Source organism: Asterias amurensis, chromosome 6, assembly GCF_032118995.1.
Source record: "Asterias amurensis chromosome 6, ASM3211899v1".
Lineage (NCBI taxonomy): Eukaryota > Metazoa > Echinodermata > Asteroidea > Forcipulatida > Asteriidae > Asterias > Asterias amurensis.
Window position 1 is genome coordinate 18,670,795 of NC_092653.1, and position 20,215 is coordinate 18,691,009.

Sequence of the window (20,215 nt, forward strand, 5' to 3'; positions counted from 1 at the left end):
TAGTTTCATGGTTGATTGTTTACTAGTTATTTGACCTTTGACACGGTTTCCGTGCGACCAGCCACACAGGTTGCGTTGGATAGGTTTCAAGTCCGATATGCGGCCGCTTTTATTAATAGGAACACGTTGCCTTGGATCGGTCGAGTTGGTCTTTGAAAAGCGTTTGTAACCGTTTTTTATAAAATGCATATGGGTAGAAAGATGTTGTAAAAGTAGAATACAATGATCCACACAAACATGCCTCGAAATTGCGTGGTTTTCCTTTAACCTTGTCGACTAACACGTCGGCCATTTATGGGGGTCAAAATTTTGACTCCCATAAATGGCCGACCATGTTAGTTCGCACAGTAGAAGGAAAACCACGCAATTTCGAGGCAAACTTGTGTGGATCATTGTATTCTACTTTTAAAACATCTTTCCAACCATATGCATTTTATAAAAAACGGTTACAAACGCTTTTGTTTTGACCAACTCGTCCGATCCAAGGCAACGTGTTCCTTTAAAAAAAATAAAGGGGACACAAGTTTTCTTTTCGGGTTGACATGATGCGCATACAGAGTTTGATATGGCGAGTCAAAGTAACATTTATTAGCATTAGCAACGTCTTTTATTTTTGTTTAATGTCATCGTCGATGTCGTCCATGTATTTAAAGATATCTTTAAATGATTAAGAGATATATCTATCATTTAAAGATAGCTCTAAATGATTAGAAGATATCTCTAAAGGATTTAGAGATATCTTTAAGATAATATCTGTACCCCTATATTTTATTTGGCAACTCCATTGACCTGTTGTTAAAGCCATTGGACCCTTTCGGTAAACAGTATTGTCCAAGGCCCACACTTCGTGTATCACAGTTTCTATATCAAATAACAAACCTGTGAAAATTTGGGCTTAATCGGTCATCGGAGTCGGGAGAAAATAACGGGAAAACCCACCCTTGTATCCGCGCGTTTCGCCGTGTCATGACATGTGTTTAAAATAAATCCGTAATTCTCGTTAACGAGAATTGATATTGTTTTACTGTTTTCTCAAAAAGTAAAGCATTTCATGGAATAATATTTCAAGAGAAGTATTTCACCACTACCTTCTGTATACCCTGTAAGTTATTTGTAAATCTGTGAACTTTTTTTTTTTTTTTTTCTGTACCGAAAGGGTCCAATGGCTTTAAAATGTATGGTAACATGTGCTTTTTTAAAATTACGATGTTTGTATTGACAACATTGTGACTATATACTTACGATATGAAAGTAATTGGCATCAGCATTGACTTAAAATGCAGACTGTCATCAACGGTAACTTAAAAGCCACTCATTGCAACTCCATTTTACTTGATTGTACAGGCATGGTATTTTGTGAATCGACGAAACCGTAACCGATTTAGAGTTATCTCTGAATGAGTTAGAGATATCTCTTATTCATTTAGAGATATCTCTTATTCATCTAGAGATATCTCTAAATCATTTAGAGATATCTCTAAATGAATTCGAGATATCTCTTAACCATTTAAAGATATTGTGGCGAAAACATATTCTTGTTTGTTCCCTTCGGATGTATAATTAGGAAGGAACGATCTTAAACCAAGAACTTTTGGTCAAAGTTGGTAAAGACCAAAAGTCGCAAGTTTGTTAATAAAACAAATAAATATTCGAGCGGCTGAATATTAATCTGTGGGACGTTCGTTTGAGGAAAATATATCCTAATTTAAAGGCAGAGGACTCGGGCAAGAATAATAGACAAGGGAAACAGATTTAAATTGGAACAATAAAAAGAGAGGATTTATTGCGTCTAAACCAAGAGCAGTACTTGCCCTTAAATGCACGCAAATCGCTCAACAGTTTACAACAAATAATTGGCAGTAATTTTTACAATAAATGGTGACGTGGATAATTAATAGCAATCCCTTTATAAACGTTAACAACTACTGGACCTCGGCTCTCTCCTTAATAAGGAGGTGCTATATGAACAGTTACTAATCGGGCCTCCGTGAGGTGCCCGATATATCACGTAGAGCAGGGAAATTATTATTTAATAAATAGAACAACAAAAATCACTTTCTATACGTGAACCAAATCAAACAGGTTTTTATCTTATACCGAATGTGAAGTCAATAAGAGATCTGTCGATCACACACTAATATTATAATATAAATAATTCTGGATCCCGCAAGTTTACAATATGAATTATACAGTGACGAGTAGTACAAAGAAAGTGGTAAGCAGCAATTTGACAAGTGACTGGGATCTGTCATAACTTGACCCTATATATAAACAATAAACAATAAACCTAGCAACAACTTGAACTTCCCGCTGCCAAACCGTGCTAGCCCCACAAGGCTTACGTTCCGTTGCTCCACGCCGTGGGGCCATATAACAAGCTTCCGTTACACGGACTCTTTGAATGCGAATCTTACGTTAGATTTTTCACCATTATCTACATTTTGTAGCGATAATTGAATACATGATCTTTTTCGTCAATTAAATTTAAATTTGGTTTGGTAAGTTACTTTTAGACGGCTGGAAGTAAAACTAGCCCGGAATTGTTTGTACCACTTTTTGGTTAGAACAATCTCACGCGACCTTCGTTTTTGTCTTAAAATGCTCAAAAACAGTTAAATTTGATGATTTTTTTCAAGGACTGTTCTTCTTTATTCCTGGAAGACCACTGAAGTCATATCTTAGTCTATTTTGTAGCTCAAATAGCCCAATTCGGGCCGGTGTGTCCCTTTAATAATTGCTTCGCATTATACTTGATGTGGTCTATTTACCGTGAGATTCATTTTTATTCTGTTCTCAGTAAGGCCGTCTCAACATGACGTTTTTCAACTCACGATGAACAGTCTTTTTTTGTATTATTCTAGGGTTCTGATAATATCTTCCTCCCATATATACGACTCAACTTAACATTTCTCGATCAGTAAACAAAAAACAAAGCTGGCACTTATGAAAAAAAGGGACTTCGGACTTTTTTACGGAAAATAATTTCTAAACACCGTACCGACCATTTGGTAGACTTGATTCAAGTCCCATTCTCGTGTGAGAGGTCCCTAAGCTATTACCTCAACTACTATGAAACAACCCCGTAGCATACGTACAGTGCGCGCTCGCTCGCCGTCAAAATGTGGTCCCGAGAATGGGACAGGTTTTGGAATGCAGAGAATCACAAAACAGTAGTTTCCTGGGGATGGATGGCACGGGATTGGGACTTGAGTCAAGTCTAACCATTAATTTTGGTGTCCCCCCCCCAAAAAAAAAAAAAAATATATATATATATATATATATAATAAAAAATAAAAATAAAACAAAACGAGGACAGACGTGTTTTTTGCGATTTAAGGGAACAAATAGTGAAAATTTAGGGGCATGTGCGTAAGTTATACGTCGGCCTAAACAAACATGCGATGTTCCTTCAGGGCCACCATACTATTCTGTGTTTTTAATGTTGTTTCATGTCTTGCTCTGTAATGTCAAAGGCCGCCCGCTTTGGAGGAACTACAACACTGTCGATCTCTGATATATTATGACGTTGGATGTTTGTTAAGAAACATGTTCATATGACAGACTCTCTCACACTTACTCTATGCTCACACATGCAAAGAGCGCTGCAGAACACATGACATCCGTGTGTGTGCATACAAGGAAGTTGTCTGCAACAACAGTGGATGAGGAGTTCGATTTTGTTGTCATGGTTGTCTGACGATTCTAAAGGTAAGGGTTGGGACAGTGCATGTGTGAGCATTCGGTTATTACATACGACGATACTTATTATCAAATTCCACACCATGGGTCATGATCCACTCTGTGCCTCAACATCGTGGTGACACACACTCGAGCTTTGCCCATAGCTCTATGGGTTCGCCACATGATCCATATAATGTTATGCTCAACATGTGTTGGGAATTATATCACGCCATAATCATGTTCAGTCGATTGTTTGTACGTTGCTCAGTTGCTGTACAGAGTATTGTTTCTTATGTGTGGTCCAGCAATAGTATTTTTCCAATGGTGAGTATTTCAATTTTGCTTCTGCATGAGCCATGCGGCCTGCATAGATGACGGGGAACGTCATCTGCACCTACCTTGCGGGCGCTAGGCCAATTATGTTAATGATGCCTAGCCTCCACTCAGCCACTACTACGCGTGTTGAAATGTTCTAGCATAATCAGAGCGCCGGCAATGTTATTTGCCCACATTTCAGCCAGCATCACTTGCTCCTCGTATCTCTCTATTCTTAACAGGTAAGTCAATAACTCATTTTGTTTTTATGCAGGTTATGACTGTAACAATTTGTTACATAATAATAAAAATGTGCTTTATTTTCATTCTAAATTCCACGTGGTATAGTTTACATTTTAAACTGGACGTGGTGGGGATGTGGCGTGGTGCTCATCGCGCGCTCGCTTACCACGTAAGGGGGCCTACCTCTGGGCCCCGGTTCACGCACGGGGTCAAATTAAGTTGATTGGGTTTTCACTGAGTCTGTACCTGACTGCGTGGGTTTCCCCCTGAATAATTCTCTGTGTTTTCCTCAAAAATATTATTTAAAACTTACTTCCTTGTCTTCTCTCCTTGCATTGATTGAACCAAGGGGATTGGTACGTTGGCTAGTCACTGTTTCAATGGTGAATAAAACTAACTTGATGGCCGTACAGCAGACTTTCGATAGTATAGCATTTTGCCTAATAATTTCACTTCCTATTTTATTATTCTGTTATAGTGAAAATAGTGTCCCTTACCTCCCAAAAATTTTAATTTTGAGAAACGTAACTTCTCTGACACGGATTTAGGCCTAATTCTTTCTGCGTGGACATCATATCCACTCCGGATTTTCGGCGATACATCAAAAATGCGACCACCTTTTGCAATGAAATGTTCACAGGTTAGTGTTTGTATCCATACAATCATTTATATTGGATCCAAACAATCTTAGGTTGGCGTGGCGTAAATATGGGCACAAATACCTATTTTTTGTATCCGTACAGTGGTTTCATTTTCCTGCAACGCTTTGCCCATTGTACAACACGTTCTATAACCCCCACCCCCTCCCTTTCGTTTCTGCTACCTTTCCCTTTCACGTTAGACTAGACTCAAGTCCCAATCCAGTGACAATCTCAGGAAACTATTGCAGACCTACCAAGTCTCACGCATTAGGCGTGAGACTCACGCATTTGGGCTCTGTCTCACGCTCACACGCACAGCAACCATTTTCTCACGCATTGGGGCCAGACCGGGGGAAAAAAAATTAACGACAATGCATTGCCTAATCGCGCTCGTGTGTGTAAAAAAAAAACGTAATCTACAAAGTTTGCACAATCTTCAGATTGCCCGCGGTTTATCAGAACTATCAACTTGAGCTGCCGTACAAACAGAGCGCAAAATTGCAGATTGCGCAGGCTTTTGCTCTCCCAGCAGGTTCAGCTTAAATTTGGCAGAGCGCAAAACGTTTTTCTGCGCACAATTTTTTCCCGATTCGTTTAGCAAATTCATTAAATGCGCTCCACTAGCGGAGGATTTTGGACATCATTTTTAGTAGATTTTTTATTATTTGTGGGGAAATAATCTGACACAATGGTACCTCCACATCAACATCTCTTGTGTACCTCAAGTGAGTTATAATTATTCTGAAGAGGTTTTTGATGCATTTTGGAACACTTTTTTGTCCACAATTAATATTCTGCATTTTTTTTTTTTTTTTTTTAAAAGAAGAAGAAGTAGTTGGGCGGCGATTTCGAAAGGCCTTCTAAAACTGGCATTTTTTTCCGGGGGTGGGGGGGGGGGTTGAGCTTTGCAAATTCTCACGCATAGCTGGCCTCTGGACTTGGCATCTCTGCTATTGCTTTGTGTCGCTCTGCATTCCCCAACCTGTTCCATTCTCGCGACCACAAGCTACACTTTGACGGCGGCGGGTATATGCTCAGCCGTCGATTTCACAAAGAGTTAGGACTCGTCTTTTCTCGAGTTAGGACTCGGAACTCGTCCTAACCTAGGATTAATCTTAAGGTCTGCATGCTACAGTGCAGGGTCGAGACTCGTCATAAGTCCTAAGATTAGTCCTAAGTTATTAGGAAGAGTTTTGTGAAATCGACGGCCGGACCTCTCGCACGAGAACGGGAGTGAATCAAGTCTACCTTTCACTATACTTGCATGCTCCTTCGCATCCCTGTCACCTCCCCGCCCATTCTATGCATGAAGCCTCATTATTTATCTCCTCACTAAAGAAATACACTGACAGTATAAATAATGAATTATGGTCCCTTTACAGGGTACAATAATAATGAAGTTAATACGATAAAAAGCAGTAACCGGTGAAATGCACATACAAAACAAAAACATTAAACTAAGGTGAAAGTTGAGTTGCACAACCAAAGAGTCAACCTATCAGGAAAGCATTGCAGTTTTAAATTAGTCACAGTCAAGTCTCGGATGAACATCTGACAACAGCAACCAAAAACAAGGGCAGCAATATTACAAACTATTGTTTGCTGATAAACTAGCAAGTATTGTAATATATGGGTTAGGGCGATATTTTATGGATAACAACTGGTCATAATTTCTTAAATAAATTTCATATTTTAATCTAATTTTAAAGCACATTGAGTGCTTTCCAGTCCCATATTTTTTCTTTGCGTATCCTGAAAAAAACTTAGTTTCTATATGACGCATTTATTATTTTCGTGGTCTCAATTCAATAGATTGATTGCGCGACCAATGTTGACATACATTGATCATATGCCCTGATAAAAACACAGCTATACATGGGAAGACTCGTACCGATGGACCACAAGGAAGTTGGTGGGGGACACCAAATGCAAATTCATGGACGCAGTTAGTCGTCAAGACATTGAAAGAACATTCTTGAACTGAAAACTAAACCTTAGACAGAGGTCTCCTTATCTAAGTGAAGGAAAGCGGATCAAGATAATCTGATTTGCGACACCTTTAGTAATTTTATTCGTATTTTTATTGTCCTTTGTTAAAGCCGTTGGACACTTTCGGTACAGAAAAAAAAAGTTCACAGATTTACAAATAACTTACAGGGTTTACAGAAGGTAATGGTGAAAGACTTCTCTTTAAATATTATTCCATGAAATGCTTTACTTTTTGAGAAAACATTAAAACAATATCAATTCTCGATATCGAGAATTACGGATTTATTTTAAACACATGTCATGACATGGCGAAACGTGCGGAAACAAGGGTGGGTTTCCCGTTATTTTCTCCCGACTCCGATGACCGATTGAACCTAAATTTTCACAGGTTTGTTATTTTATATAGAAGTTATGATACACAAAGTGTGTGCCTTGAACAATTACTGTTTACCAAAAGTTTCCAATGGCTTTAAATTGGTCCAAGTGCTGATATTATGTAAAAAAATAAGTTAGCGTGAAACGCCATCACTCAAAACCCTGCTTTTATTTGTAATTTTGTGGTGTGCAATTTTCTCTCGTTTTGATTTTGGTTCTTGGGAGAACCCGGCTTTGTGACAATCGGCTGTATTTTCGATAAACAACACATTTAACTCAAAACAAAGCCCAAAGAACTTGAATGTTCTGAGTTATGAAACATAGTATTCTACCACAAAAGAGGTTTCTTTTGAGGGTATGATATAGACTAAGGTAATGCTGCTCAGATTATGCTCGTTAGATTATTCTTCCTGCGTGGACAATATTCGCTTGATCTTCGGCGACACTCATCAAAAACGCACTACCTTTTGAAATTAAATTTTCACGTCATGGTTTTAAAGACAGTGGACACTATTGGTAATTGTCACAGTTGGTGTATCTCAACATATGCATAAAATAACAAACCTGTGAAAATTTGAGCTCAATCGGTCGTCGACTTTGCGAGATAATATCGAAAGAAAAAAAACCTTGTGTCACGAAGTTGTGTGCTTTCTGATGCTTGATTTCGAGACCTCAAATTCTAAACTTGAGGTCTCGAAATCAAATTCGTGGAAAATTACTTCTTTCTCGAAAACTACGTCACTTCAGAGGGAGCTGTTTCTCACAATGTTTTATACCATCAACCCCTCCCCGTTACTCGTAATCAAGTAAGGTTTTATGACGATAATTATTTTGAGTAATTACAAATAGTGTCCACTGCCTTTAAAGACGTCAACAAGATTCCAAAAACCTCAGGTATTCTCTACTGAAATTGTGTTCTTCAAATATAATTTTTTTTTTGAATATACAGTGTTTGCGGGGGGAATATTTAGGCATGCTCAAATTTACAAACACTACGCAACAGAGCTCGGGAAATAAGTATTTGAATATTGGATACAAATGTTTGTCCAGGCATTCAGATCAAGGACACTGGACACTATTGGTAATTGTCAAAGACCAGTCTTTTCAATCTCAGCATGCATAACATAACAAATCTGTGAAAATTTGAGCTCAATTGATCGTCGAAGTTGCGATATAGTAATGAAAGAAAAAACACCATTGTCACACGAAGTTGTGTGCTTTCAGATGCTTGATTTCGAGACCCTTAAAATCTAATTCTGAAGTCTCGAAATCAAATTCGATAAAAATTGATTCTTTCTCGAAAACTACGTTACTTCAGAAGGAGCTGTTTCTCGCATTCACAATGTTTTGTAGTATAAACAGCTCTCCATTACTCGTTTTGAGTGTCCACTGTCTTTAAAATCCATCCAATCTATATAGCAATTATCTTTTTTGTTCAATAGATTTCTAAGAATTTTGAGTCATGGCGATGGCAACGAATACAATAGCAGTAAATCCATTATCTGTTGATCCACCGCAAGGCAATTACGATGAACAGCAAAGTACATCAACAAGTGGTGCCACAGAAGACGACGAAGTAAATGATGACACGTGTGTCTTTATAACATGGTAATTAAATCAATTAACTCTAGCCTTTACTCATTACGATCTCCTCATCTCACCAATACAGAAAGGGTTGCGGTAACAACACGTTGTGTTAATCTCTAATTTATTTGGGGTGGTTCTGAAAAAAAGAACCGTTGGTTTCAACTCGACGTTTCGATCAGTATGCTGTGACCGTCTTCTGGAGAAAAGAAGAACGATCAGAGTAAATGGTGTTTGAAGCTTTGCATGGTGTGAAAAATAAGAAGTAGTAACCTTTGCGGTTACAACCATTGTATAAGATCTCTTTTGAGGGAAGTGTTGGCTCTGAAAAGAGCCGTTGTGGTCTCGACGTTTCGAACAGTATACTTTGCTCGTCTTAATGATGTCGTTTTGGTTGACACCAAAATAGTGTTGTTCATTTCGTGTCGATGTCTTTTGTGACGAAAGTGTACCCGTGCAATATTAGTTGTGGATGATTTTATACCGTTTCTCAAATCAATCATTTTTTAACAGGTATTCGAGGCAGCTTGCCAAACTGCCTGTCGCTATTGGGATGATCATTGGTGTGCTCGCCCTGACGGGTATCTGTTCCGCAGTTGCATTCTTGTTTTACAACATTCCCGACTTCGGTAACCCCACTAAAGTAAGTCATAGGCCTTCGTGCTCCCCATTGCGTATTTCTTTAAAGGGAAGGCACACGTTTGGTAATATTGTCAAAGACCAGTCTTCTCATTTGGTGTATCCCATCATGTGCATAAAATAACAAGCCTGTGGAAATTTGGGCTCAATCGGTCATCGAAGTTGCGAGAAAATTATGAAAGGAAAAAACACCCTTGTTGGACGAGTTTGTGTGCTTTCAGATGTAGGAATAAAAGACTTGTAGCTAGAATTATTTTATTATTTCATTGAGAAATTACCTCTTTCTCAAAAACTACATTACTTCAGAGGGAGTCGTCTCACAATGTTTTATACTATCAACAGCTCTCCAATGCTCGTAACCAAGTCAGTTTTTAAGTTAATATTTGTTTTAGTAATTACCAAACGTGTACCTTCCCTTTAAACAGTATTGACATCTTCAAATATTAACCATGTTTCTAGTTTTTCAAAACCGTTTTGGGCCTAGTTTCTATCAATAACATGGGAAAACATTCAGAGTGAGTGTACAAATCACTGAACAACATTTAAATGATAAACAAAGACGTAAGCTAAAAACATAGTTGGCCTGTGAAATATCGCCGAAATTTATTAAGCGAATAAATAGTGTCCGCGCATGTGGAAAAATAATCCCTGATATTAGCAAACCACAATCTGAGAAGCGTATCCTCAGATTCAATTTTGGGGGCATAAACACAGTAATCCTCTTGCACTACCGCATTACTTTGAAGTAAAATATTTCTCAAAATTCTGTATCAATAATTATGAAAAGCTGCTGTCTGCTTCTTTTTATAGCAAAATGTTTTTATCCATTAATTTTAAGAGTGATAACAATACCTTCCCTTTAGTACATAAATACAATGTCGGCTTAAGATTGTGATTGATAGCGAGGTGCATGATTAGTATTTGAAGAGGAGTGTCAAATCATTCACTTTACGCCAAATATAGCATCCCAGAAAGTTCATTTGAAGGAGCATACGCAAACATTGTTCTGATGGTAAATAATTATTCATAATTTATTATGCTCTTGTAGTTTTAACATCGGGTATATTTCAAGCTCTTTTAATTCAACTGCTTTGACAAGTTTGAAATTGGCAGTAGAAAAAAAACATTCATTATGACAGGCTTTGAGTACCTTTTTTAATATTAATTGTGCTTCAGGGTTTCCGGGCACGTGGTACGGATTTAAGCGCCAGGATTGTTTCGCATCGGAACTTACTCCAAGTTAACCCGGGGCCAAACCAACTCAGCTCAGGCATTTACGTTGGCAACATGTCAGACGACCGAATGGCATTCAGGGACGCCACCAACGACTGGTTCGGAAGAAAGAGGCGAAACGTTGACACAGTCCAAGAAGGCGGCACTTCGGGTATACAATTTTGTCAAGAATCAGGTGAGGCACTTTTAAACAACTTCGATTGCTTGTGATTTGATGTTTAAGCAATGCTTGTGGTAATTAGTCAAAATAATGATTAGTATAAAAACTTGAAAGCATGAAAACGAACTTGGTAACGAGCAATGGAGAGATGTTGATGGTATAAACCATTATGAGAAACGGCTCCCTCGTAGTTTTTGAGAAATAATCATAAAAGACTTTAGGCCTGAAGCCTGTTATTATTCATCTGAAAGCACACACTAAATTCAATAATGTCTTCATTATTCTCTTGTAACACCAATGAGTAATATTGAGCCCAACTGTCACAGGTTTGTTATTGTATGCATGTGACTGCGTCATAGGTTGTGCTCGAGCAACCGCTTAAATCAATGAAAACTGAACCCTCTAATTTTGCAACTTACACATCTCTGATTTCGGCTAAGTGGAAAGTTGTTGCTCTATGAAATTGGTCCCGATTGCTGAAATGGATATAGCATTAGAAAGTATACATATTTCTTATAAATAATCTTTTTTAATTTATTCTATTTTCAGACATATTTGAAGGGGTTGTATTTGGACTGGTTGGCGGCGGGAAAGACATGTTTACCCGTCAATCCCTGATATCGACATGCACAGTGTATGAAACTCATATCGAAAAGTTCATCTACGCCCAATGTTGTTTTTATAAAGACAATGATGAGTGTGCCAATAGCCGGTCTCTTGGTAATTACGTAGCGCTGATGAACAACAGGTCGAGTTGTCTCGATATCCGGGAAAGTGACGTCACACGTGTTCAACATTTACTCACTGATTGTGCTCCCCATTATCTCGATAAGTCGCTGCACAAATGCAAGTATGATGGTGAATGTCCCCCAAGTGTACCCGCGGAATGCACAGCTTATAACCATGCAGTATATTTAATGTTCCACTACTTGGTTACCTCTGATTTTTCCACAAATGCAAAGATGGGAAACTATGATTTGAGTATGACCATTGTGGCGTTACCAGTGCGGTGGTGGGTTAGTGTAGATTTGTATAAAACGGTGTTTCAGAATAAACACTTAAGTGACGGAAAGACTGCTGTGGTTGCCCTTGGCTTTGATCTGAAATTTAGTTTGTTTGCAGAGTTCCTCCTTTCAGATACGTTATACATAGGGCTGGGAGCTGGTTTGGTAGTACTTATCATATGGGTCTACACAGGCTCGCTGTTCATCACCTTTATAACAGTTTTAGGAATGTTAATGTCTTTGCTTATTGCTTATTTTGCCTTTCTCGTACTGTTTAGTCTACCCTTTTTCCCGTTCGTAAATGTAGCAAGTGCTGTTCTAATAATTGGCATAGGTGCCGATGATACGTTTGTGTATTATGACATTTGGTGTCAGACTAAGAATGCTCACCCATTGGCACATACTAAAACCATCCTCAAGAAGACCCTACAGCATGCCTCGCTGACTATGTTAGTGACGAGCCTCACTACATCTTCAGCATTGTATTCTAGCATCGTTAGCTCCATCACTGCTGTGAGGTGCTTTGGCGTCTACAGTGGTACAGCTATCATTGTTAATTTCATATTAACAGTGACTTGGTTGCCGGCTGCTGTTGTAATTTATTCAAGATTCCAGGACTGGACTTCTACATCAAATTGTCGTTGTCCGAGTAGTGTGAAAAAGCTCGTATCTGTGCACACTATGTTGTCTGATGCTTGGCGTGGGTTCTTTGAACACTATCTACCCATCATAGTAATCAAATTAAGATATGTGTGGATCGTTGTATTTGCATCTCTCGGTGTTGGTGCATTCTGTGTTGTGTTCATCAGCCCAAGGTTGCAGCTACCCAACAGGGCGGAGTTCCAAGTATTTCGAGACACCGACTTATTCGAGTTATACGACAACGAATATAAGCCAAAGTTTGATTTTAATGTCGAGAGAAAAAATCCACTTTATCTTGCCTTAGTATTTGGCGTTCGTGACGAGGACAACGGTGACCATTGGGATCCTGATAATAACGGGATGTTAAACCTGGAACCAAATTTCAATATGTCTCATCCCGATGTACAGATTTGGCTCCAAGATTTATGCCAAAGTTTGAAAAACCAAAGTTTTTATAATCCCAACGAGGGCTCCTTGTGCGCAATGATGGACATGATTAAACTTGTTTTGTCATTTCCTTGTATAGATGCAACAACTCCTTGCTGCGGTCAAACAAGTTTCCCATATCCTTCTCAACTCTTCGAAACATGTTTAACAACAGCAGCAGAGTGTGACACACCAAGTTGTCTGGATGGCTATGTTTCTCCCGGACCTCTGTTTAGCAGAGACGGTTCAATAAAGGCTTTATATATGAGAGACAGCAGCTCCATAGAGAATTCAATGAATTTCAACTACATTGATACATTTTGGACCGAGGCAAACAGTTGGTTTGACGAGAGATTGGAAAGCAAGCCAGTGGGGTTAACTGGCGGATGGCTAGTTGCTGGATCAGACGATGGAACACAGTTATATTTTTTTAACCTGCAGAAGAGTTTGGCTACGGGAGCACCTTTATCTATGGGTTTGTCACTTCTGTTTGCGGCAGTCATGCTTATTCTCACCACGTGGAATATTCTGATATCCCTCTATGCTATGTTATCCATAGCAGGCACTTTCTCTGTTACTGTCGGCACCCTTGTTCTTCTAGGTTGGCGTCTGAATATATTTGAATCTGCCATTTTGTCTTTAGCGGTTGGGCTATCAGTTGATTTTACCATCCACTATGGTGTTGCATACCGCTTAGCTCCGTCAAAGTTGAGACTGGAGCGGACATTACATTCATTGAGGAGTGTTGGATCCGCCATAACTGTAGCTGCGCTATCCACATTTGCTGCAGGCGCCATGATGATGCCCTCAACGGTCATAACCTATGTTCAGTTGGGTACATTTCTCATGCTTGTAATGACTATTAGTTGGGTATACGCTACTTTTTTCTTTCTCTCTGTTTGTCGAGTCATTGGTCCACAAGGCAACTTTGCACAGATTCCAATCCACAGACTTTTCTGTCGCAAGACGCCCATCGTCCAACAAGCTGCTGTCAACAGTCAAAGTCATGAGTTACATGAGAATGAAAACTCAAAACCTTTCATGGCAAATGGTGGGATTACAGGAAATCCCTCGAGTGGGATAGATGAAGGCAGTCAAACCAACATGACTTAACATTAGTTTAATTTGTTTCATTGCTTCATGTGACGACTAGCGGTTGAGTTAACGACAAAATATTAATAAATATTTGGTTTGCGGTAACACGTGATGTGTATCTACTTGCCAGGTAGAGTTTGTTCTTAGAGGACTGTCTTTCTTACTCTACTACCGCGGAGTAGATTTATCGGATGTTCGGGAGACTTCTCGGTTGTGAAAAGAACTGTTCTGTTTTGTTTAACTATTACCAGGGCGGAAGGTCCTGACGATGACTAGAGCAAGCTTGTCGAAACGTTGAGACCGATTCAAGAACTGACTCCGCGGTGGTGCAATTAATTACGATCCTATAAGCTAAAGTAGTAGTCCCAGCCAATGTTCTATACCTTTCGCCCGGTAGTAGTTAAAGGCAGTGGACACTATTGGTAATTACTCAAAATAATCATTGGAATAAAACATTACTTGGTATAGTAACTGGGGGAGGTTGATGGTATAAAACATTGTGCGAAACGGTTCCCTCTGAAGTGATGTAGTTTACGAGAAAGAAGTAATTTTTTCGCGAATTTGATTTCGAGACCTCAGATTTAGAGTTTGAGGTCTCGAAATCAAGCATCTGAAAGCACACAACTTCGTGGGACAATTGTGTTTTTTCTTTCACTATTATCTCACAACTTCGACGACCGATTGAGCTCAAATTTTCACAGGTTTGTTATTTTATGCATATGTTGAGATACATCAAGTAAGAAGACCTGTTTTTGACATTTACCAATAGTGTTCACAGTGTCTTTAAAAAGGAGGACAGTTCTTTTCAGAAATGAGAAGTCTCCCGAACATCCGATATCTACTCGGCGGTAGTACGAATGACTCTGAGAACAAACTCTACCTGGCAAGTAGATACACACATGGTGTTACCGCAAACCAAATATATATTGATACCTCACCATGCAATGCCTCAAATCCTATAACAAAACATTCCTTGCCCTAATGGATGATGCAACTCTTTCAACTCAACAAAAAATATAGAGACATAAAAACCGCTGACTATTGAACTCTTCAGTCAACGATAAGACCATTATTATATGTATTTTCTGTGTTATTTATTGATGTATTTATTGGTAGTTCAAGCCATCTTTCAAGATGACACCGTTTTGTTTTTATTTCATTACCAAATACTTGCCACATTTACTCAATTGCAGCAAGAAATATATGAAATACAAATTATAAATAGTATATATATTGAATGTATAAAGTGTTAAATAATGTGTATGCAAAGTATTTATCATTATTATTGCACATGTGTCGTTGCCTCACGCTTTTGTAAAAGCACACAAAGACAATACAAATGTCAGTAGTATTTATTAAAGTTATATATTTGTTTGACTAAATCTTTGTATTGTACAAGTTGTGTGAACAGTTATACGTTATGGTTCGACATTGCGTTAATTTTGACTTTGGTTCAGCTCAGAGGTTCCAAAAGTAAAGATTATTATGATGCTCATTGTGCAGCTCCGCTCTATAACAAAATATATTTAAAGTATAGTTTGGAACTATAAGTACTTATATTCTTTGTTTTGTTTTTATGTAAGCTTGATGTGTGCAATGAACAATACTAAACAACACGTTTAGTACTAAAATACTATGTAAGTTGACCTCGATATGTAATAATTTTCGCGAGAATATGGACATCCGGGCTATCAGCGCGTGCTTAGACCCTTTACACATTGCAGCCATCTTGAATTTCTGTCATTGATGTCAATGTTACCAAATCGAGGCTGTATGAACAAACTAGTCTGGTTCTTGATTGCAATATGATTATTAGCATTCAGTATTGTTATTCGATACGCGGGAGGATGGATCAAGATGGAGGCAGCACATTTTTACCCCCAAAATGGCGGTCAGGAGACACGTGTGTAATGCGTGCTGCGCAAAGTGCAATGGGTCTTTTTTAATTAATTGTGTTTTTACTCTTGAATTAAATTTAAGGTATTTTTTAATTATAGGCCTAATCAACTTTCAACAATATCTAAGTCTCTATGCGTAGTTTAATGATTTGTGTGAATTCTTGTGCATTAATTCGCTTCTGTATTGTGGCTGATAGACATTCGCAGTCTAATTGTAATCAGACAGTGGCAAATAATTGGTCACAAAACCTTGTGTGGAATGTGTGAATTAGTCAGTATAGTAACAGTAAAATGAAATTCTGTCAAATATTGAAAAACCCACGGTATTTCATCTTTGTTCCTTTGTATACATGCATTGTCTTATAGGCCTCATACAGTACAAACTTAAATACGTATCAAGGCAACATTGACCTTTGATAATCGATAGCCTATCCCACCTCTAAAAGTCGATTGTAGACGGTTAATAATCGATACCACATAAATTATCTCTAATAATCGATAACACGCCTTTAAAGGCCGATGTCCCACATGGTAATCGAAAGCCCAACTTAAAAAGTCGATAGCACACCTCAACAATCGATAACCAATACTGTTATAATTTATTTTTAACTTATAGTACTTATAATACACATATAATATTTTATTATCCCCTGTAGTTGTGTGTTAATAAGTACATGAAAATGATACACAAAGATATACAACTACAAGCTTCATGGTAGGTACTTATTTTGCTGAATAATAGTGTGTTTTCATTAAAATGTTTACCCATGCAGCCAGTTTCCCTCTTTTGGTGGACTATTTATTTCGATGTTTGTGTGAATCTCTCTACTTTTAGAACATCTTTCCATCAACCAATTTCATAACAAAGCTCACGGTATGGAAGCTCCCTGTCCCTAATACGCCTTCTTGACCTGATGGCGTTGTTATTTATTGCTGTTGGTGGTCATAACAATATGCAGGATGTGCATAATGGATTTCTTTCAATAATTTGAGTAGATCTGTTCACTGAATTTGATGGGGTTGTTTTGGCAGCATCGTTTAATAGCTAAATCATAATTAGTTTACGTATGACTATGAGTGACGTTCGCGGTAATAACAAAATAATGACGGAACGAAATTAAAAATAGTTTATGGGGTGATTTGGTACGATAACGGTTTCAAAGGAAATCATAGTCTCGAAATAATGACGTCATCGTCATGTCAATTTCGCAACTGAACCAATTTAAGCTAAATTCTTAACTTTCTTATGAGCCAAACGAGAAGATAGAATATACAATAAATACTTTATCTCAAGTTTTATTGTCTTAAAGGGAAGGCACACGTTTGGTAATTACTCAAAACAAAATATTAACTTAAAAACTGACCCTGTAACGAGCGAGCTGTTGATGGTATACAACATTGTGAGAAACGGCTCACTCTGAAGATATAGATTTTGAGAAAGAGATAATTTCTCACTAAAATAATAAAAGACTACTAGCTAGAAGTCTTTTATTCCTATCTGAAAGCACTCAAATTCGTCCAACACGGGTGTTTTTTCTGTTATAATTTTCTCGCAACTCTGATGACCAATTGAGCTCACATTTTCGCAGGCTTGTTATTTTATGCTTATGTTGGGATAGACCAACTGCGAAGACTGGTCTTTGACAATTATCAAAGGTGTACCTTCCCTTTAAACCACAATGGATCTGACTGCGTAAAACTTCCAGTATCACAGTAATACGCAACGCACATTCTTATGCTTATTGTACTCCTCCACCCCCGTGTCAAAGTGCCCAGCCCGCATCGCGTGTGCTCCCCCCTCCCCCCCCCCCCCGTGTTTTACCCCATTTTTGCGGTCACTGTGTTAAAGCAATCGCACAACATCGGTAAACAGTATTGTCCAAAGGCCCACACTTTGATCGTGTATCACAACTGATATATACATAAACAAACCTGGAATGACGCGCCCGCCACGGTGATTTAGTTAAAATCTAGACTATACTTGCCAGTTGCGTACGCGCACGGCAGACTGTGAGAATAAGGTCAAAACGAAAATTTGTATAACGTTGGGAGCTGCAATAAATCACGAAAAAGACGGCTTTGTGAAGAATATGACGACCAAAACCCTCCGCAGAAAAACATATGCTGCCATGGAATGTGAATCTGTATATTAGGAATACGTGTAATGGCAAAATCACTAGTTATAAGAGTTCATAAGTAGACCGCTATACAGTAAGCTCACCCCACGAAGCTTGTGTGAGCAAGAACACGTGGGGCTCTCGATGCCTTTCTCTGCACACAACTCTGCCGCGCGCGCCAATATACGCGGACGCGCATGTCGGACCATAGACCTTTTCGCAAATACTGGAGCGCGCGCGTAAAGCTTGGAATTAGATGCATTGTGGTCTAGCTGGTAGCAAAATTTTATGATTCATATATATCCCACAATGCACCTCATTCAACAGCCTGCGCTTGCGCATTGGTATTTGCGATAAGGTCTATTATTATTATTATTATTATTATTTGTCGGACCTTCGGTTGCGGTCATGACGCAATGGGGCGGAGCTTTGGGCCCCCAGGAAATTGACCGTGGCCAGCGCCCGCACCGTGTTCATTCTCAGGCTGAAACTGCGTCCATGTCGGTGAAAGTGCAGCGCCATTTTTATTATGTTTTGGGCTTTAAGTAAAGTTTAATAAGGGTTTGTTTAGTTTGTATTTCGTCACCGTTTTCACGAAGGGACAATTTGTCCCCTGCAGCCCAAAATGTATGTTTGGAGAACATCGCGTTTGAAGTTAAGCTAATTTTGAAATCACTGGTTCGTAGACTTTTCGATGTTAAATCTTTGAAATTTTTACATATCAGGAAAGTAGAGATCCTAAATCATACAAATCTGTTTCTAATTCTGTTTATAATGGTTTAATTATTGAGTAATTATTCAGTTAACAAAAGTGCCTCTTCGTGAAAACTGTACAAAATGTGGTCTGTGTGCATCGCGTCGTGTTGCTGTTCGTGAAAACGCAAAAGCCGGATCTCCTACTTTTTTGCTGTGCAAGGGGACATTTCCACGCGTTAGAGCAATACACAAAGTGGCTGTTCGTGAAAACGAAAAAACAAGTTGTGGCCATTTGTGCCCGTTTGGGGCGCGCGCGCATAAAACAATGTAGGTCACAGGTATAAACCGGAGCACTCGTTTTTGGCGCTGTGCCAGCCGTGTCTTTAACGCACAGAAAGGAAACTGTCTGTTCGTGAAAACGCAAATCAAGGATCTTGAGGTTTTTGTCCTTCACCATCTTAGCATATCTAAGAAACTAAACGACTTTTAGGTCTATAAATTAGAGAATTTTTAGATACCGTTAAACTAATTCGAAACCACCAAAAAAATCAAAATGAGTTTTTATTGATTTTTTACAATATTGTCCCTTCGTGAAAACGGTGACGATTTGGTTAATAGTTTTCGATGGATTTTTGCTTTTTAACAGAGCGTCGGCCGTGATCGGAGGACTAAATTCCCGACGGTTCCGCGACAGTTCAGTGCGTGATGATAGCTCATGGCATGCACTACGGTGCACACTTCCTTTCAGTGTTATTTTTTCCCGGGTACCGGTCACTTCGGCACCTTGCAAACTCGGCACCTGCAAACTCGGCACCCACAAACTTTCTTGCGGGTTAATTGGAACAATTAAGATTTGAGAATGAAGCTTTGCAAATGTTCTGCCCCAGAAATGGACCTTAAACTTGATATCCAGGACGTCACGTAGTATAATACGAAAGTGTATTAAAAAGGCTGACAGGGCTACAGCCTTTAATCAAGGCGCACGCGGCAGCACCCCCAGGTATCACGCACGAAAAAAGACCAGCGCGATCGGCGAAGCCGCGAAGCGCCTTTAGCAAATCGTTTATCTAATTAGTTATTCATGTAATATGCACCTTCTGCGTGTTGCCCTCAGCATGTGATTTTTTAGTGAACCATTATGTGTGTGTGGGTCATGCGGCGTGCACTGCACACGGCGTGTCATCTATGGTATTGCGTCTTCTTATTGACTCGATCACGCTCGTGCATTCATTACATTTCTCCCACCAAAATCCGTGGGAAAAGTAAAGGAAAACAAGGCCCCAAAACGAGTTGCTAAAGGCGCTTCGTGGCTCCTCTGCTCGCGCTGGTCTTTTTTCGTGCGTGATATTTAGGGGCATACTTGACATTATTTTTGTCAAGCAAGAATAATGTGGGGCGTTTTCCGTTGCTGAGATGCAGAAGAATAATCGCGATCTAAGACGTGAATCAAGTAAATACGCAAAGGTTAATCAAACCA

At 39.0% G+C, this 20,215-nt stretch overlaps 1 protein-coding gene across 1 annotated transcript; it reads left to right on the forward strand.

The window, feature by feature from the left end:
* Positions 1–3,514: 3,514 nt before the first annotated feature.
* Positions 3,515–16,697, forward strand: LOC139938934 (protein dispatched homolog 1-like). The gene is made up of 5 exons (XM_071934608.1): positions 3,515–3,708; positions 8,687–8,852; positions 9,342–9,471; positions 10,644–10,875; positions 11,410–16,697. The coding sequence occupies exons 2-5, from the start codon at positions 8,707–8,709 to the stop codon at positions 14,043–14,045; spliced, it is 3,144 nt and encodes a 1,047-aa protein (XP_071790709.1). The 5' UTR covers positions 3,515–3,708; positions 8,687–8,706; the 3' UTR covers positions 14,046–16,697.
* Positions 16,698–20,215: the final 3,518 nt, after the last annotated feature.